This window comes from Colobus angolensis, unplaced genomic scaffold (genome assembly GCF_000951035.1).
Source record: "Colobus angolensis palliatus isolate OR3802 unplaced genomic scaffold, Cang.pa_1.0 Scaffold116, whole genome shotgun sequence".
In the NCBI taxonomy this organism is placed as follows: domain Eukaryota; kingdom Metazoa; phylum Chordata; class Mammalia; order Primates; family Cercopithecidae; genus Colobus; species Colobus angolensis.
This window is the reverse complement of record NW_012112697.1, coordinates 1,226,045-1,247,227: the sequence shown is the minus strand read 5'-3', so window position 1 is coordinate 1,247,227 and position 21,183 is coordinate 1,226,045. Positions and strand designations below refer to the sequence as shown.

At 45.5% G+C, this 21,183-nt stretch overlaps 1 protein-coding gene across 1 annotated transcript in view; it reads left to right on the top strand.

Moving 5' to 3' along the window:
* SNX29 (sorting nexin 29) overlaps nt 1-21,183 on the top strand; it is a 577,448-nt gene that overhangs the window by 279,322 nt on the left and 276,943 nt on the right. The window contains exon 14 of the mRNA XM_011962337.1: nt 3,761-3,867. Coding sequence (XP_011817727.1) covers nt 3,761-3,867 — 107 coding nt within the window. The remainder of the gene's footprint in view (nt 1-3,760; nt 3,868-21,183) is intronic.

Sequence of the window (21,183 nt, the reverse complement as noted above, 5' to 3'; positions counted from 1 at the left end):
CTTCAGGATGTTGAAGATGTTGCTTCATTGTTTTCTAGCTTTCTGTGTTGCTGTTTAGAAATCCTATGCCATTTCTAGTTTTTATCATTTGTAAAAATTCTTCCACTTCAGAAGTTGGTAGGCTGTCTTCTCTGTCTCCTGTGTTCTGAAGTCTGTGAGTGAGGCTTGCTTTTGTCCATTTTGCTGGACATTCATTGAACTCTTCCATCCTGCCCCTCGTTTCTGTTGACTCTGAATTATATCTTTGATTTCCTCTTCTGTGCATTATCTTTTTCTCCTTTCTTGATCTCTTCTCATTTGGATTTGTAGCTCTCTGTTCCCTCCCTCTTTTTTTGGGGGGGGGAGGGGACAGGGTCTTGCTCTGTGGCCCAGGATGGAGTGCAGTGACACCATCTCAGTTCACTGCAACCTCTGCCTGCCAGGCTCAAGCGAGCCTCCCACCTCAGCCTCCCAGGTACCTGGGACTACAGGCATGTGGCACCACACCGCACTAATTTTTGTGGTTTTTGCAGAGGTGGGGCGTCGCCATGTTGCCCAGGCTTGTATTCCATTTTGTTATTCGTTGCCTCTATTTTCTGGAAATTTTGCTACCCTTTCCCTTATAGTCCCTGTTCTGTTTCTGCTGTTATAGTTTCACTCTGTAAAAGGGCTTTTGTGTGCTTTGTGTTTTTTTTTTTTCTCCTTTTTAAATATCTCCCTATTCTTATTTCATGACTACACTGTCTCCTCCTCTCTCTCTGGAAATATTACCAACAGTTTGCTTTTGAAGTGTTTTCCCTAAATAGTCTCTCTTTCCTGCAGGTTGCTTTTCTCTGTTTATTCCTGTCTCAGTCTTTCATCTCAATCTTTCATAAAGTTCTTAGGTGCTTTTCTCAAATGGGAGGTGATTTCTAGATGTCTACTGAGGTGTTGGAGTGGGATTAGAAGTTGATTCGAAGCTCCGTGAACATTGACTTTGGGCGTCTTGGGGTGATCTGGCTGTGGCATTCCACTGGAGAACTACCCCTGGTCTCCAGAGCTTTTTTAGATTCCTGGGAGAATACCTTTCCATTCCCTGGCTTAGAGGCAAATGCTGTCTGCCTGCTATTCTGGGAATGAGTGGGGCTGGGGAGAGGGAAGAAGAATGGGAGAAACTCGGAAGTTTAGTGTGTGTTACTTTTATCTCTCCATTAAAAAAATAGAGTACCCCAGCCTCAACTCAGTCCGGACCTACCGCGTTTTCTCCAGAGAATAAACGTGTATATTCTGCTAATCGCTTCTTAAACAGACTTTTAAAACCTTTCTTCTGCTTTCTAGTCCCGTGTTCACCCTCCCTTCCAGAAGAGGTGTCTCGTGCTAACAATTCGTTAGCCTTTTGTGAACCATTCCATTCTCATCAGATACTATTTTGGTGGCATGCATGTCTATTTAGGAATGAAATTTTCTCAGGTCTGTCAAGTTACTTACCAGTTGTCTACCTGATTCTCAGCTTCTGTAATTTTGTTATTTCCACTCCAATGCTTTTTTTTTGAGCGATGCCTTTATAAAAACCCTTTTTTTTTGCTTTTTATGATTATTTTTGACACGCAATGTACATATGTATGGGTAGTGTGTGATATTATGATACATGTATACTAAATTTAATGATCAAATCAGGGTACTTACCATATTCATCATCGCCTCATAGGAGACATTTCAATTGGCTTTTCTTTTTTTTTTGAGACAGAGTCTTGGTCTGTTGCCCAGGCTGGAGTGCAGTGGCACGATCTCGGCTCGCTGCAGTCTGTCTCCCTGTTTCAAGTGATTCTCCTGCTTCAGCCCCCCAAGTAGCTAGGAATACAGGAGCATGCCACTATGCCCAGCTGATTTTTGTAGTTTTAGTAGAGACGGTTTCTCCATGTTGGCCAGGCTGGTTTCGAACTCCTGACCTCAAGTGATCCACTCGCCTTAGTCTCCCAAAAGCGCTGGCATTACAGGCATGAGCCACCGCACGCAGCCTCAGTTGACAGTTTAATGGGATTTTGAGAGGATGTGAGTGTAAATTACTGTGTTCAGGCTCTCATCTTTACAGAGTTCTTCACAGTTTTTCTTTCCATAACTGTTTGGGGTTATCTGTTGTGATTGGGTCACTCTGTGCATTTGTGGCCCAGGACTCAAGGCTTCTTTCTGCGTGTTCCCTGCTGTCACTCATGGCCTTGAGCCTTCGGCAGGCTCTAACAGTGTGGCCCGAGGAGGCTTAGCCGCCTGGCTTAGTTGCTTCAGTTTTGACTCCTGGTTTTGCTCAGCCTTCCTGACTTTCACCTTCTCCCTGAAGGCTACCCCCTATCACTGGGGGGCTAGTCTCAGATCCTTGTTTAGCCTCACTGCCCACTCCATACAGCTGGTAGGGCATCCAAGGGGTTTCTTGTCCCTGAACACACAGGAAACTGATCCTGCATCGTCGATGCTTGTTTTGAGCTTGAGGCTAATCCGCGTTCTTAAACATGCTGTGGATCTTTTTCTTTGCCCTTGGTGTGGGAGGTCTTCCCTGTTCTTGTTTCCTGCTTTTCTTGGAACTATCTGGTTCATTCCCAGTTCTTCTTTATTTGCTCTTCCCTACAGAGTGGGCATATATGGGCATATACGTAATCATGGAAACACTTCTTGGAGCCGTCTGTGTCCATGCTTGCCCTGACCTGGGAGCCAGTCTCTTTAACATGTCTTTTGCATTGACGTTCTGTGTTGGTTTTCGAGTTTTTCTAGAAGTTTTCTTGCTGTCATCGTAAGTATGGTTTATGAATGCTGATCCTTGGTTTTACACATTATTCTGACCCCCATTAGTGCTCCACAACTGGCTGTGGCAGGCACTACCTCACTGGATCACTTTTTTGTTGTAGAAAATGAAACTTAGCAAATATAAAAGATGTAAGTGGACTGAATGCAGTGGCTCACACCTGTAATCTCAACACTTTGGGAAGCCAAGGAGGGAGGATCACTTGAGGCCAGGAGTTCAAGACCAGCCTGGTCAACACAGTGAGAACTTGTCTCTACAAAAACTAAAAGGAAAAAAAAAAAAAAAAGAATTAGCATGGTGCAGCAGGGGTATGCCTGCAGTCCCAGTGACTCAGGAGGCTGAGGCAGAAGGATCGTTTGAGCCCAGGAGTTCGAGGCTGTAGTGAGCTATATGATTGATTGTGCCACTGTAATCCACCCTGGGTGACGAAGAAGAACCCATCTCAAACGAAACAAAACAAACAAAACCTCCACTCCCCCCCCAAAAAAAAACAACAACAACAACAAATGTAGGCGCTTATGTCTTGCCAAATCTGTCAAAATATTGCCTGCTTTCTCCTGAAATGGAAAGTAGTGACAAGATTATTCCTTGACTCCTGTGCTTCTATCTTGTGACAGTTCTTGCATTTTAAAAATACAGCTTATCGCTTTTTTTTTTTTAAGTGACAGAGTCTAATTCTGTCACCCAGGCTGGATGACATTGGCACAATCATAGCTCATGGCATCCTCGACCTCCTGGGCTCAAGCAATCCTCTCCCCTCAGCCTCCTGAGCAGCTGACACTGCAGGCACACACCACCGTGCAGGCCTTATCACTCGTTTTATTGTACTAAGGTGAAAATGTCCCATTGGTTAAGTAATTAGTAAGTGTGTGTGTGTGTGTGTGTGTGTTTCTTGAGAGCATTTTCCATCTGAAGTCATCTGAGAAAGAAGAATTTTTTCTTTTTTTACTGGGAGAATAATTTTCAATACTGTTGAAATATTTATGACATGTCTCTCTTTCTCTAAAGTTGTGCCAAATCTTTGGAGTGTTGATGGAGAAGTTACAGTAACTGAACAGAAGCCGGGGGAAATTGCTGAAGAACTTGCAAGCTCCTATGAAAGAAAGCTCATCGAGGTAAGGAGTCTGCATCTTTGTTTCTGATGTTGGCTGCTTTGCAGACTTTCCAGGACAAGTGTAGCCTGTTCTAAAGACCAAGCAACTCTTCAGCCCCACAAAACAAAACAAGACCAAGTCAGTGTGCTTTATAAAGAGAAGTATGAACTGATCCTTTGAAACATCACTTAATTATTGGAAATTTCTGGCACTTATGATAAGGAAATAAGAGAAAAATATATATGTAACATTAAAAATGAAATAATTGTAACATTTGGAGATGAAAACAGGAGAATATCGCATGCACCTTTGTGCTGCTAAATGTGAAAATATGGATGAGGTGAACTATTTTTCAGAAAAAACATTCCTTATCAGAATTAATTGAAGATGAGGCAGACTGGTCAAAGGGAACCCCTCGCCCTCAAAAGAAAAAAACAAAACAAAAAACAAAAAACCAAAACACTTTGGAATAAAGTTGTACAAGTAACTGAAGAACTGCTTCCTTAGCAGACAGCAAGTCTAGATGGTTTCATGGTGATTTCTAGGAAACTCTTCAAGGTAATACACAAAGAGCCCTTTGCTATTTATATTTCCTGAGAGGGTTTTTATACATCTCTATCTTGGTTCAGGTATGCATTACCATGATATAAAAAAATCCTGACAAAGATAGCATTAAAAAGAACACTATCAAATAGAATCATCTGTGTATAAGATGTACAAAAATTCTAGAAAGTCGTTACTCAAATTCAGTCACATATTAAAAGAACAGTGCACGTAAAACAGGGTTTATTTAGGATTGCAAGGATGGCTGCATGCTAGATATTCATCCATGTAAATCATCTCATTAGTGGCCTCAGGGGAAAACCAGATATTTATCTTGGTAGGTAATGAAAAATCATTTTATAACTTTATTGATACCTGATAAACAATATTCTTCATAAATGAGGAATAAAGGTAATTCTTGGATATGATAAAGAGGTTTTTCAAAAACCGTGGATTATTACCATATCGATGGTGAAGTTGAGAAGCTGTTTTTGATGAGCTGTGTGTACATGTTGTAATGGTCCCTTGGTGGTAGGATTATAAGCCATGTGTGTGTGTACATACATACACATGCTAACTATACAAGCATACTTTTGGTTGTTTCTAAATCTTCTACAGATAGTTTTATTTTGATAATCAGGAAAACAGTCATTGCTGTGGAGACATGCCTGAGCTTGGGTGGGTTTCAGAAGCCCAGGGCTTTGGAGGGGGCCCCCTAAGTTCATTGCTGGTTCAGGCTGCCATTCTTACCATCTGTTTTGTCTGGTCTCTAAATTGACTCTAAAGAAGGAAGGTGACTTTAGAAACATCTTGCATTCTAACTCAAGTGAGCACAAGGGAAGGCAAGCTGAGGCCTTAACACACAGGCTGGTGGGGATGAGTCAAAAGCCAGGCTGGGGAGGCCTGGGGAGAGGGCACTCTTGTGTGGTCTCTGCCCAGCGCTGTGCCCTTCCTTGGGAGCTCCCTCAGTGGGGCCGTGAGACTCAGACTTGGCTGGTGGCAGTGTCAGGGTTCTGGGCCACGAGTTTATGCCTGGAAGGCCCAAGTGGAGAGGGAAACACGGCCCCAATCTCAGGACTGTATTTCTTTCCCCCAGTGGACTCCGAGCCCCTGGAAGGCGGGACCGTGTCTTTGCCAGCTCTGTACATTCCACAGCCACTTACTGGCAAATGGTAGATGCTGCATAACCCCTGAATTTTTAAATTCTCCCTAGGATGGGGATGTCTGGATTTAGGGAATGAAAGAAGGCCTGATGAGCTTAGAGAGGGTGAAAGGTTCTCAGAATGAAAGTGCAGGATGAAAGGTTCTGTTCCTCTGGGGAACAAAGGTGCTAAGGTGAGGACTCCGTGAGACCAGTGCAGCTCAGCAAGGGCGCCTGCTTCGCAGGGTCCACAAAGGCATTGAGTGCTGGGTCCAGGCACCACTCTCCGTGGAGATTCTCCACCTGTGGGGCTGCTGGGCAGCGTGTGGGGTGGGGTGGGGTGGGGGTGCAAGAAGACAGTGATTGGGTGTTTGACCCTCTGAGCCAAGTGCCACTACTTCATTCGTGAGCCGGATGGTTGGATGATTTATTTCAGTGTTTATCAGATGCCTGCTTTCTGCATCAGCAACAGCAAGAATGGAGGCTGAATACAAGGAAAGCATTGGCAGGCACTGAAAGGAGACTGACAGGTCGGAACAGAGTGGAGGAGGGGAGAAAGGTGGTACTGTGGCTGTGTCCTGGCTGTGTCATCACCTGCTTTGCTTTGACCATGTGAAAGTCTCATCCCCTACTGTGCTGACCTCAGCTGGGATGTGTGGAGAGGATCAGGTCATCTGGGGAGTTACTGCAGGGTTCACCTGCCTGGCTCTTCTGGCCAGCTGTGAGAGGGGGACTGTGGAACTACCAAACCGGAGGGCTCAAAGTTCAGGCATGAAGGTGTGAAGACCTAAAGTCAATGCCATAAAGCCCTCTTTAAATGGGCTGGTCTCAATTAACCTTAGGTGACCTTAGGTGATCCATCCGCCTTGGCCTCCTAAAGTGCTGGGATTACAGGTGTGAGCCACTGCACCTGGCCCACAGTTAAGTCTTAACTAGAGCTCAGAGCATCCTGGTGGAAATTAGATTAGATAGCTAATTAGAAATTAGATTAGATAGCTAATAAGAGCGCTTGAGTTCTGTAGAGGAGGCACACTTTCCTCTGGCCCTCAGTGTTAGCAGGAAGCATAACTTGGAGAGCCTGGGGAGGCCATTGAGTAATAGATGGTGCCAACGCAGTTCATGCACACCCATTGAGCGCCTTCTCAGTGTTCAGCCCTTAGCTTCCTTTCTCCTCCCTTTGTGACTTTTCCTAGCCTGGGAGCAGCAGTGTTGATGGTTGTGAGAAGAGCCAAGAAGTTGTGAGGTTGAAACAGAGACATCCCTGAAATGGCATTCACTACCCTAGATGGAACCTTTTTTTTTTTTTTTTTTTTTTTTTGAGACAGAGTCTCACTCTGTCGCTAGGCTGGAGTGCAGAGGCGTGATCTTAGCTCGCTGCAACCTTTGCCTCCTGGGTTCAAGCGATTCTCCTGCCTCAGCCTCCTGAGTAGCTGGGACTACAGGCATGCGTCACCACGCCCAGCTCATTTTTGTATTTTTAGTAGAAACGGGGGTTTCACCATGTTGGTCAGAATGGTCTCAATCTCTTGACCTCATGATCCACCCGCCTCAGCCTCCCAAAGTACTGGGATTACAGGCGTGAGCCACTTGCAGAGTGACTTCTTGTGGATGAGGCAGACGTGCCTGTTCTGATCGTCAGGACACAGGATTGAAGTGCAGAGGTGGGGTTATACCCACAGACCTGGAGCCGTGTCTTTGACAGCAGCTCTGCAGAGTTTGGCAGCTAACCACAGCTTCTTTAGATAATTCCTCGCCGCTTCTTAGAGACTGTTAGTGATGCTTAGAATTTCTGCTGTAAACTTCCCCATCCTTCTTGAAATTCTAAGACATCAGAAGAGAAACAATCGTTCTCACCAGGGTTTTGAAGATAGAATATATGGAACACATCCAAGATAGATCTCTTCTGAGTCTCTTCTTTACTTCTTTTAAGTACATTTCCTTTGCTTTGGACTCATCTTCAGAGATGTTGTATTCTTTTTCAGCAGTTGCCTTCACAACAATGTGACATGTTGGCGACATTTGGACTTTGGGCCTGCATCACTTTGTCCCTGGCTTCTGCAGCCTGGTGACTTGGAAAGCACATGTATCGCGTGTCAGACTGAGTTCAGATTTGCCACTTACTGCCTTATGTTCCTGGGCACAGCCTCTAACCTCTCTAAGCCTCAATTTCTCCATTAGTGAAATGCAGCCAGTCGCACCTGCGAGTGGGTTTGTTTTGGGAATGGCACATAAAGAACCCATCTGAGTGCCTGCAGTATACAGGAGGTGTCTCTGTGCTTCCTCTTCTCCCCTCTGTCCTGACTTCCTTTGGAGGGCTTCCCTCTCCACCATAGCATGCTGTCTGAGTGGGACAGTACATCCAAGTGCTTTGCCCTGGTTTTGGTTCAGGGCTGTGCACATGACCTGAGCTAGGCCAATGGGGGTTTAACGCTGAAGGTATATAAGAATGCAGCAATGCTTGGGAGGCCATTTATTCAATAGCAATTAACAATAAGCATTTATTCGATAGACTACTAGCAATGAGTCTGGTAAGGCTCTAGTGGTTTTCTGTGTTGAACCTGCCAGAATTGCTCTGGTTTCAGTTCCTTTTTCTTTTTTTTTTTCTCTTGAGACAGAGTCTCATTCTGTCACCCAGGCTGGAGTGCAATGGCACAATCTCGGCTCACTGCGACCTCTGCCTCCCAGGTTCAAGCAATTCTCCTGCTTCAGCCTCCCAAATAGCTGAGATTACAGATGCGTGCCACCACACCCGGCTAATTTTTAATATTTTTAACAGAAATGGGTTTTCACCATCTTGACCAGGCTGGTCTCGAACTCCTGACCTCAGGTGATCCACGTGCCTCGGCCTCCCACAGTGATGGGATGGATTATAGGCGTGAGCTACTGTGCCTGGCCCCAGTTACTTTTCTGAGTCCTATTTCCCCACTTTTCTGCCTGTTTATAGTGAATTCTATTTTAGTTTAGGTTAGAATCTGTTTTTTTTTTTTTTGCTTTTACAGGACCTTGGGAGCAGTTACACTGCCAGTGCTTGGCTCATAAATTGGCACCAATGGGTTCCAACACTTTTGATGTGTCCAGGGGTCGTTTTTATGTAACAACAGCATGGGCTTTTCAATAAAATACTGGACTTTTGTATAAGGACTTTTGTTTACCAGCGGCGCCCTCACTTACCTAAAGCTTTGTATCCGTATGTAATTCAGTTCTCCTTCCGCTCACTGTTTACCAGGGCTTAGCTCCCTCATGCTGCCTTCAGGCTCTCCCAGGTCTTGCTTGCTGGCACCGTTTTCTAGCTGTTTGCCCCACTTGTGTATCTTCTGCTTCAATATTGCCGGTCCATCCTCTGCAAACAGAACTTCACTTCCTTCCATATGGCAGGGCTCGGCTAGCTGTTGATTGATTTTTAAAATTATAAGGCACTTGTCATTTACTGTCTGAGTGTAGTTAGTCCCTGAATTTTTCTCATGGGTAAAATAATGGTGTATTAGCAACATTTGTTCTCATTATAATGGCAGAGTTGCTATTAATGAATGGAAAAGTAAGCTTAAACATCAAGCTGATAAAAAATACACTCATAATCACATGCTGTAGATAACTGTGAATGTGATCATCATTTTAATAAACTGTAAACATTCCGGAAGCAGCCAGCACCTTGGGAGCAGTTACACCACCAGTGCTTGCCTCATAAATTGGCACCAGTGGGTTCCAACACTTTTGACTTTGTCCAGGAGTCATTTTTGTATAAGAGCAGCATGGGCTTTTCAATAAAATACTGGATTCTGTATCAGGACTCAGGATAAAAAACTCTCAGCTGAGATCTACATTAAACTGATACTCAAAGTGAAAGGTATGATGTGACTCTCTTTTTTTTGTTGTTTTTTTTAATGGAGTCTCACACTGTACACACAGCCCAGGATGGAGTACAGTGGTATACGATCTCGGCTCACGGCAACCTCTGCCTCCCCGGTTCAAGCGATTCTCCTCCTTCCCCCTCCGTAGTAGCTGGGGTTACAGGCATGCGCTACCATGCTCAGCTAATTTTTGTATTCTTAGTAGAGACAGGGTTTCACCAAATTGGCCAGGCTGGTCTCAAACTCCTGACCTCAAGTGATCTGCCCACCTTGGCCTCCCAAAGTGCTGGGATTACAGGTGTGAGCCACCATGCCTGTCCTGTTTTTTTTTTTAAATCACATGAAACTGAGTGGATTGAGACCAGGCTCTTACCTCATATAGTTTGACTACCAAGCAAAACTGAGTGTTTAAGTGCCTCCTATGTATCAGTGAAAAAGGGTAGGAAGTTACAGTTTCCAGCAGGATAGGTGTAATTCCCACTAAATTGTGAATGACTAACAGGACTAAACCTCCAAGGTGTTCTTAAAATCTTTTTATTATGTAAAAGTCGAAACATACACAGATATAAATGAGCGTAATGAGCTTTTGTGTACCCATCACCTGGCTGTAGCTGTTAGTAACTCCTGGCCAATCTTGCTTTATCTGTATCTTGTCCCACCCCTCAAACCTCAGCCTCTCATGGTATTTTGAAGAAAATTCCAGATTCCATATTATTACATTCCTGAGTATTTCAGAATCTATCTTTAAAAGATAAGAGCTCTTTTAAAAACCCCACATTACTCCAATACCATAGTCACACTTTAAAAAGCCTGTTAAAGAAGGGTCATGCTAGTCCCAGTGATTCTCAGGTTGGAGTGTCAGGGAGAGGAGCTTCTTTAAGAAGGTCTTTCAAGGGGCCCCTGGCTCACTCTTCCTCATCCCCAGCTTCCCGAACAAGGAACTGGAGCATCTCATTTACGCAAGATGGCTAAGCTCGGAGCTTTTCTGCCTCTTGGATGTGCCCTTTGCTTGGCTGTCTGCCTTGACTTCAGTTAACAACACACACAGGTCAGCAGCACAGCTGCACAGGCCCTGGGAAAGTGAGGGATTTGAGGACGAGGGCGTGTGACCCAGCCTGCAGGCTTCACCAGCGCATGGATTTCCAGCCTCCAGCATGGGCTCCTTTACAAATGGACTCCTTTCCTAACGAAGGTCTCTCCAGGAGGAGGAGGAGGCAGGCTGTATCTTACACAGGTGTCTCTGTTTTTTTAAAATAACATATCTATTTTACTGGTAAAGCATAGGCAAAAGAGCATAAAGAACTTGCATATACTCATCACCCTACTTCAATAGTTATCAACTCTTGGCCATTCTTGTTTCATCCACTTACCCTCCTGTTTCCCCAGCGTCACCTTGTGTTCGGAAGGAAATCCGAAGCACAACGTTGATTTCGCCCCTAAGTAGTTAGGAATATATTGGTAGTAAACTACAAGGGCTCTCTTTCATAAAACAGAAAAAACTCTGTAGGTTCATTATCACACCAAAAGTTGGCAGTAATTCTTTGGTATTGTCAAATATCTGGTGAGTGTTCACATTTGCAGTTTAAACAGATGTTTGAGTCAGGATCCTAGTAAGGTCCCCACCTCACGATTAGTGACGGATCTCTTGAGTCTCTTTTAATCTGTGTGTTCTGTCACCTGTGTCTCCTTTCCTCTCCCTTTCTTCCTTACCTGTCATTTATTAGTTGAAGAACCTGAGTTGTTGATCCTGGAGAATTTCTCCTACCAGTGCTTTTTGAGGGTCTATTATGTGTGTGGTACTCGGTGGCCTGTTGGTTTTTTTGTGACATTTTATGAAAAGCAGCTATAGATATTGATGTTACAGCCTGGGCAGTGTAGTGAGACCCTGTACTTACAAAACAATGTTTTTTTAACTAGCCGGGCGCAGCAGCGTGCCTGTGGTCCCAACCACTCAGGAGGTTGAGGCAGGAAGATTGCTTGAGCCCAGAAAGTCAAGGCTGCAGTGAGCTATTGAAGGAGGAGGTGGGACTTGACTCCAGAGGTGGGACTCAGACACTGGACCAAACTGACTACTAGCTAAAACAGGGCTGGGTGGAAGCAGCTTTCCATCAGACATGCCCGTGGGTACCATGTCAGTTTATCATCATCATGGCAACATCCAGGAGTTATTGCCCCTTTCCATGGCAATGACCCAAAAATTAATACTTCCTCTCTAGAAATTTCTGCATAAACGACCCCTTAATCTACACATAATTAAAAGTAGGTAGAAATGTGACTGCACAACTGCCCTGAGCTGCTGCCTTCTGTCTACGGGTCACCCTGCTCTGCAGGAGCAGTCCCGGAGCTATCACTCTACTGGTGCTGTGACCCCGCTGCTTCGATAAAGCTGTTTCTACTACCTCCAGCTTGCCCTTGAGTACTTTCCCAGGTACAACCAAGAACCCTTGCAGGCTAAGCCCTTCTTTGGGAGCTCATCAGTCCTGCATTACTATGATGGCGCCACTGTACTCCAGCCTAGGTGACAGAGCAAGACGAGGAAGCCGAGGCTTGGAAGGGCTAAGTCACCTGCCTGAGGTCACAGGGCTAGCATGGGTAGAAGGAAGATTTGACCCCTTGACTGACCCCAGAGTTGGTACTCTTCCCGTCACCCTCTGTGGCCTTCTCTGTACCTGACTAGAAACAGGAATCGGGCCTGCCTTGCCTGCTAGCTCTAACTTTTAGTTCTAAGCAGAGCCAGGAAAATGAACTCAGTGACAAACATGCTGGCTATTAGCTTGTCAAGAACTAGGGAACGATGGAAGCGATGAGGAGGGAGAATGGAAACAGATTCTAGCTGGCGACACGGTTTCTGATGTGAGCACTTACTGGGTAAACAGCCGTGTGTGCTGCCTTGGATGGCAGGCCCCTTCTGATGCCTCTTGTGCCCACTGGGTATCCCCATCTGTTCCTGTGTGCTGGGGTTATCCGCCTGTGCAGCAGGAGGAAAAGGTCCGCTATTGGCACTGTCTTCTTCTCAATGGCTCTTCCTTCTTCCCTCCTCTCCCTTGGCCTCTCAGTTACCTGTTTGCGTTTGCCTGGGGCGTGTTCAGGTGCAGGTCACAGTCGTGCCTCTGTGCAGGCGTGCTTGCGCCCCCAGCTTTGTAGTGTCTATCTTTGCTGATCTTTTGATTTCTCTCACAGAACCTTGGATACCTCATTTCCCATTTCATGGCGAGGTCGCCACCCTCTCCGGTGGCAGCGCCGGGCCCTGATCTTTGCTGTGTCTCCACCCCGTGTGTTCTGTTTCGCGTCCATTTCTGCTGAAGCCTGATTTCCGGTTGTGCCTCTGATCTGGAAGTCTAGAGTGCTTGCGAATGAACAGATGAACTTCCTTAGAGAAACACTTGGAAAATGATCCAATAGTCCTTTTTTGGGCGATAGATAAAAATACTTGTAATTATAGTGGCTGGTTTTCAGCTTTTCAGACCCACACTATTTTGAGCCTGTTTTATATTTGCCTTCCTCTTTGAGGCGGGAAGTGGCTTCAAGAAGCCAGAAGGAGTCCTATGGCCTTGATGGAAGCGAGTAAAAGAGATGTCGTCCTGTCAAGGTTGGGCTCAGAGTTCAGAATACACCCGGGGAAGGGACAGGGCTGTCCTGAATGCTGCATGAGCTCAGCCTGCTGGCAACATCAAGGGCTCATCATTGGCAGTGTGGAGCTGGAGAAACTGGGGGTGCGGGGAGAGTGAAGAACGCCGAGACAGGGAGGAGGGAGGGACTTGTAGCATTTAATGCATGTAGATGGACAATGACAAACTACTCCGGACCCAGTCCGCTTGGTCCATTTCTTTTTCTGCTTAAAACTTGCCAGTGGCTCACTTTCACCCTTAGGTTCCTGTAAAAGTAACATGTACACATGTTAAAGTAAGCCTTTTTGCTATGTTCTTGCCTTCCCACTCTGAGCATGTTTTCCTTTCTCAAATGCACGTGTTCTCACTGCAGACCTTTACACAGGCAGATATAAGGTCCCACCTGGAACCCTGTTCTTTTTTCATGAACCCTCTCTGTCCATTTTCCCTGGCTGACTTCTGATCTTTCAAATCTCATCCTGGAAGCCTTCTCGAATCACCCTACTGCACTCCTGAAGACTGGGTTCAGTTTGCCCCAGGTGTCCTGCACGTCCTTTGTGTCACCTCTCCTAATCCTGCTAGTACAGTGTCGTGAATGTGCCCCACTTACCTGTGTTCATCCTTCATGACCTCTGGTACCTGGTTGATGCTTGTATCATTGAATAAATAGTTTTTTTTGGTTGCAGAATAAAAAAGCTTGGCTCAGGCTGTCCGTGAGCCTGAGTAAGTAAAATCTCATTTTTCTTTTTGTAGACACATAGGACAGATGTATTTCCTAGTCTCCTTTATGGATTGCTTGGGACTATGTGACTAGTTTTGGCCAATGGGTTGAAAGTAGAGATGATGAGCATTATCCTAGACTGAGGCATAGGAGAGTGGGGATGAGTTTTCTTGGTTCTTCCTTCCCTGCCATGGTGATTCTGGAAGCCATGTGTTCCATGATGCATAGCTAGAAGATGACACTAGCCTGGATTCCTGAGTCACTGCTTGGAGGAGAGTTGCTCTGCTGTGTTGCCGGATCCACTATAGACTTTGTAAGAGCAAGAATTGACTGGTATCTGTTCAGCTTGTTGTTACCACTGAGTCGAGCCTGTCGTGGTAATCTCGAGGAAGGGAATCCCTTGGCCCAAGGAAAAGTCTGGCTTTAGCTGTGACAAATGCTTGATACTTAAGCTGTGTTACCAGGCTCCTGTTTCTCTCTCTTTAGTGTGCTTTCCTCTTCCCTTCCTGGGTTGACATCATTTTTGGTAGGTGTATTAGTCCATTGTCATGGTGCTGATAAAGACATAACCAAGACCAGGAAGAAAAAGAGGCTTAATGGACTCACGGTTCCACATGGCTGGGAAGACCTCACAATCATGGCAGAAGGCAAGGAGGAGCAAGTTGTGTCTAACATGGATGGTGGCAGGCAAAGAGAGAGAGCTTGTGCAGGGGAACTCCCCCTTATAAAAGCATCAGATCTTGTGAGACTTACTCACTGTCACGAGAACAGCACGGGAAAGACCTGCCCCCATCCTTCCGTTACCTCCCACTGGATCCCTCCCACGACAGGTGGGAATTGTGGGAGCCACAATTCAAGGTGAGATTTGGGTGGGGACACAGGCAAACCACATCAATAGGTTTTCCTCCTCAGGGTCACACATGACTGTGATCACCCCTGGGGACACAGTTTTTCTTCCAGATTCACATTCATAGGAAAAAGCAAGAGTCTGTCTCTATTCCTGCCAAAAACCTTACATTTACTCTGTAGAGTCAACTTAGGTTCCATTCTTTCTTTTCAGCTGATCGCAGGATCTGGCTGTTGCTAAGACGGGGAAGAGCTCCATTGAGACATGGAGAAGGGAGGTTGGGGAGAGGGATGGATACCCAGATGAAAACTGGGACTGTTGTTAGGGGAAGCGGATGCCATGGTGGCAGAAAACCAAGGTTCACTTCAGTGCTCAGTGCATGAATGAATGGATGAGTGAGTGAGAGCCAGATCAGTGGATATATTGAAGAATCAGCCCTCTCCCTTGCCTTGGGGGGCTCACAGCCTAGTAGCCGAGTTAGCATCATAAAATAGTAATTTTTAGCGGCAAGAAATCAGTGAGTCAAAAGAAGAGGGAAATTGGCGCTGTCAGATCTGCTGGTGGAGGGGTTGTGGTTTGGGGTGTATTGGAGAAGATAGCGCAGAAATGTTCGTTTCGAAGCTGGGCTTTGCAGGTAGAATAGAACTTTGCCAGCGAGACAGGGTGGGGAAGGGCAGTCCAGATGGCAGGAACAGCAGGTGCGAAGGTTTGGCCACCTGGGCGTGTCAGGTGGCAACTGACTGATAGACCATAGCGTGAGACAGAGGCAAGACGCCTCCGTAGTTCCTTTTTTAGCACTGTTTGTCATTCCTACTAGAGAGTCTTTTAGGTTTCAGATGCTACAATTAATGTTTCTTTTTCTGAAAGTGGTAGGATTGGAAAGTTCTCCCTTTTCTCTGTCTCGATTCTCCCTACCACAGGTGCATGTGGAGAGCTGCACCTTCCTCCCATGGCCGCTCTTGGCCTTTGGATAGGAATTTCCTCCTAAGTCCCAGCCAGTCATTTCAGACCTGTTCCGGAAGGTAGAGTTTTGTCAGGTCGGTGGTGCAGAGAGGCTTCTGTTTCTTAAAGGTACTCTAATAGTTGATTGTCAGGGGCACTGCCAGAAGACTTTCAGCTTGAATGACTTGTAGCAGTTTGGCTTGGAAGACATCTTGTAAAAAGCGTTGCCTCCAGTTGCCCTGTCATTTTAGAAACATCTCCCCATATGTAATAGGGAGACTTAGGACTTTGCTTCTAATAGTGTGATATTCTTGTTTGTTTTATTTGAAGGATCTAAAATCTTCTGTCCCCTCCTTGTTCTCTTCCCCTGCGAGGCAGATACAAGGCACAGTGGCTCTAGTGTTAGTTAAGCTTGTAAGGATCAGAGGTTTTACTAACCTTGTTTAAGCTCTTATGTAAGAATTGTTGCTAACGTCCAGCTGAGCAACTTTCTTATGTAGAATACATAGACATGTTCACTAGAGTAGTTCACTCTTATTAATGAATGAATAATGAATAGACGAATTATTTAAATCCAAATTAATATAATTGACACCATTTAATAAGCACGTACTATGTGTCAAACACGGGCAGGGGCGTCATATACATCTTTTTATTATTATACATATATTTTCAAAGAGATGGGGTCTTGCTATGTTGGCCAGGCTGGTCTTGAACTCCTGGCCTCAAATGATCCTCCCACCTTGGCCTCCCAAAGTGCTTGGGTTACAGGTGTGAGTCACCATGCCTGGCCCCATTATATGCATCATGTCATTTAATCTTCACGACAGCCCTGCAAGGTAGGCAGTGGTGGATACTGAGGCTCAGAAAGGTTGAGTAGAATATCCCAAGTTGCATAGTCAGCAAGTGGCAGAGCTGACATTTGGACCCAGTTCTGATAACAGTGATGACTGCTTTCCTGCTCTTCAGACAGTGTGTTTGTTTCTGAAGATTAGTCGGCCCGAGGTAGAGGTTAAGCTCATCGTTTCTGTTTCCTGACACATTTTATGACTGTCTTCTAGTGGAAGACTTTTCTAAAGCCTGAAAGAGACTTGAAATTGGACTTGAAACGACTTTGAGGTTTTGTAGCTTCTCCTGATTCGTTACAGTGCGAATTAGCTAATTGAATTATTTAGTTCAGCTAATAAGGTGATTTGATCCAATAGCTTGGTAGAAAGAACATATTGAACGTTTTTATTTAATCTACTTTGGGGGCATATTTGAATGGATTAAAAAAATAAAGTACAGAGAATCCTTTTTATCAATTAATTTTGAGCCATTCTCTTCTTTTGGAAAGCTGCAGATACCTTTCTCAGTGATTGTTAAAATCCTTATCAGGCTGGCAAGCTTGCGTTCATTCAGTGCTTACACAGTGCCAGGCGTATTCCTAAGCACTTTATTTATGTCATGTGATCCTTATAACCATTCTGTGTGATGGTATTACTCTCATTCCCAGTATACAGAGGAGGAAACTGAAGTGTGGTGAGCTTACTGATGGTCAGGGTCACGTAGGTGTTCAGATTCCAGACCTGAAGCTCACAGCCACTCTCTGGGGAGAACTTTGAATCCAAACACCAGGGGATGACCATCTGTCCCCACTCTTGGTCAGAATGTGAGAATCGAAATCCTGGCTCTGGGCATATGCCTGGGCCCTGTCACCCGACCTCTGTGAGCCTCAGATGTCTGCATCTGTGGCCTGGGAATCATCATTTCCAATGTGTAGCATTTATAGATCAAGCAGGGAATTGTATGCATGGCCACCTGTCACCCCTCATCTCTCGGGTGGGGTGCCTGCTGTGGTGGGGAACCCTCTTGTCTCATTTACCTGTTTTGGGGACAGACATTGTCACTCTCAGTGGAACAGCCCTCAACGCCGTCATGCACAGGGTCGCTGGAAATCTTCTCTCGTTCCTCCCTCCTCCGGTGGGCTGAGAATGGCCTGGCATGCTTACTCAGGGAGAATGAGTCTTCTTGGTTTCTAAAGACTCACCCTGTCTACTCCCAGGCCTGGGAAGTCCACAGTCACCTGCCTCCTTCCGCTGTCTGTCTGCAGCATTCTGGCCAGCTGTGGGCTCATGCTGCCACCATCATGGCTGCCGCCGTCACTATTCCCTGCTAGCTGGTCCCGCCTCCCTGCCCTTTGTCTATGCTCAGTGGGGAACACAGTTCGTCTCTGGGTAGGTTCAGGTCATTTCAGTCACAGCCCAGACCTGTCTATGTCCCCAGGCTGGCTCCCTGCCTCCCTACTGGCTAGCTGTTGCTTGGCTGAGGACTAGAGCTGCCCTGGACCTCTCTGGGCCTTTGTGTCTAGGCTTAATGCAGCTGGAGCCCCAGGGAAGAGATGACTGCCCCTTCCTGTATTAGCCTGTTTTCACGCTGCTGATAAAGACATATCCAAGACTGGGTAATTTATTTAAAAAAAAAAAAAAAAAAGGAGGCTTAATGGATTCACAGTTTCACGTGGCTGGGGAGGCCTCGCAATCATGGGAGAAGGTGAAAGGCACGTCTCACATGGTGTCAGGCAAAGAGAATGAGAACCAAGTGAAAGGGGTTTCCCCCTATAAAACCATCAGATCTTGTGAAATTCATTCTCTACCACGAGAACATTATGGGGTAAACTGTCCCAATGAGTCAGTTATCCCCATGGGTTCCTCCCACAACACATGGGAATTATGGGAGCTATAGGTCAAGATGAGATTTGGGTGGGGACACAGCCAAACCGTATCACTTCCCGTGTCCTTGCTTCTCCACTTCTACTCGTCCCAGGGTTGACTTTCCCAGGATGACAGGCAGTGGGGTCACTGGTTCCCTTTAAGGATACGCACACACCCCACCATGGGGCAGTGAAGCCAGCCTTCCAGGAGGAGTTGCCAGAATCCCTGAACATTCCTTCTCTTCCTACCAACCCAAGAACTTTTGCTTGCCAAGTCGCCCGCCGCCTTCTTAGTTTTGTTTTTAAGAAAACAACTCTCACAACTTCCTTCATGGCTAATTTTTTCCCATCAGTATCCTGCTTTTTCTGCAGCTTCCGTTGACGAAGGTACATTTTACCTCTGGAACCGGTGGAGCAGAGAGCTGAATATACCCTGTTTCCTCGGGCTTCCTTGGAGTGACTCACAGGTTCCATTTTCAGTACCGAAAACTCAGCTTTGCCAGGGCAAACTCTCAGCAACTCTTTTACAGTGACAAGTACTTTAGAAAAGTTTCAATTCACTTCCTTCTCTGGGTCACACAGGCAACTCTCTGCCCTGTTTTGAGCAAAGACTGTTTCTTTAGCAAAGGATATTGAAATTGGGTTCTTTTTTTTCCCCCCACTCCCTTTAAGTAGTTTTTTTTTTTTTTTTAAATCCATTTTTAAGGTAGAGAAGGGAGATGAGTCTTATAAAAACTTGAAAACTGTCTTTCGACAAAGACCAACTTCTGTGCACCAGCACTTTCATCTCCAGGTGCCCGAGATTAACGTTTCCAAAAATGAATCTTTTAAACTCAGTTCTTCTCCTCAAAATGAAATATGTTCTATGGTAACAACCCAATTCCTACTATGTAATATGTAGAAATCATTTTCCCTTTGTGAAGAAAACTAGATTTAAATGCTAAAATATTATCTTTTTTTCTTCTTGAAAAAATTTTCTTCTTTTGGTGGTAAAACGCTTTTAAAATTAATGGAAAATCCTCCCCTTCCTGTGCTCTGGCTCGGGAGGAGAGCGAGATATCAGATCTCAGTTTCTCTGTAAGTATCATAATGACTGCCTTCCTGGTGTTAGAGGTTTGAACTGCTGTGATGGCGTGTATTTTAAAGCAAAGTGGTGGTCAATTTTGATGAAAAGTGATAAAATCGAGTGAATAAAATTAGCTTTCAGCAATTAGAATGCTCTGCACCTGTAACTTTGTGCCCATGGCCCTTATATATGTGGGGGGAAGAAAGAAATTTCCTACAAATTTTTTTGACACATCAGAATTATAATAATTTGTTTTTGGTATAGCACTTCACATTTCTTGATCATTCCTAGGCCAGCAGACTTTTTTCTATAAAGGGATGAATAGTAAAATTTTTCAGTGTTGTGGGCCATGTGATCCCCTGCCATTGAAGCAGTGAAACCGCCCAAGACAATTTGTAAACATGGTTGAGTGCCAATAAAACTTTATTTACCAAAACAGGCAGGGGGCCAGCAGGTCACATTGTGCCAATCCCTAATGCAGGTACTTCTCCTACTTAATGATGGTGGCGATGCTGACAGGGATGATGATGCCATTAGTATCAGCTACTGTTTTGAGTGCCTGTCATGGACCAGACAGTAGATATATTTACTGCTCATAAATACTTTAATGAAGGGTAAACATGGTTAATGAAAGGTAGACATGGCTATCACCACTTAACAAAGGACAAAAGTGAGGCCCAGCTAGGTCAAGTGACTTGCTGTATGCCAGGGTTCTCAACCCCAACACTATTGACATTTTGGGCCACAGAATCCTTTGTCATGGGGGCCGTCCTGTGTGTAGTGGGATATTTCATGGCACGCCTAGCTGCTGCCCACTACATGCTGGTGGCACCCCCTTCCCCCCAGCTCTGATAATCACAAATGTCTCCAGATGTGGCCACATGTCTCTGGGATCAAAATCTCTGCTGGTTGAGAACCACGCCTTTAGGATATACCACTTTTTTTCCCCCTGCTGTGGAGGGAAGACAGGGTTAGGGGTCGGAGGCTGGAGACAAAGGCAGACCGTACCAGCAGCTGCACTGGGGTGGAGGCCACGGCATCCGCTGGGGCCTGGGTTTCACCGCCACACACAGGGCAGTGTGTGGTGAGCTGAGGCCCTGGAGGCTCTGGGCATTGAATCTCGCCTGCAGCCATGGCCAAAGCCCGGGGGTGATTTTCAACCAATGCCAGTAGGATGTATCACTTCTCAATGTCAAAATCTGGGCTGGAAAAATGGTCTTTATGACTTTTTTTGTTGTTTGTTGGTTTTGTTTTGTTCTACACAGAAAATAATGACCGCCCCCAAGCCAAAACTGTTTTCCTTGATGTGTGTATTCACTGCTCTCCTCCTCCGCATTCCTGGCTTCCTTCCCTTATCCTGGCCTCTCCTACTTGAAACTTACTAAGAGAAATCTGAGGTGTCCTCAGCACCCCCTGTTGTGTGATAAAGATCACAGAGTTAAAAAACGATGACTGTGGGTGTTGACGGATGCGTTCATTTGACTGCATTAGTCATTACACAGTGTACACATACCTCATCTCTTTGTACATCTCAAATATATTCAATTTTTATTTGTCAACTGTACCTCAATAAGGCTGGGGGAAAATGTGAGCTGTGGAATGTCGTTGACTGGCTTCCAAGTCTGGCTCCACCTGTGTTTCACTGAACAGCTGTGGAAACCTTCCCAACTTTGCTGAACCTTACTTTTCCCCTCCAGAAAGTGGAATAGTAAGAGCACTTATGGGCCAGGTGCAGTGGCTCATGTCTGTAGTCCTAGCGCTTTAGGAGGCCCAGGTGGGCAGATCACTTGAGACCAGGAGTTCAAGACCAGCCTGGCCAACGTGGCAAAAGCCTGCCTCTACTAAAAATACAAAAAAATAGCTTGGTGTGATGGTGCACGTGTGTGATCCTGGCTACTTGGGAGGCTGAGGCAGGAGAATTGCTTGAAC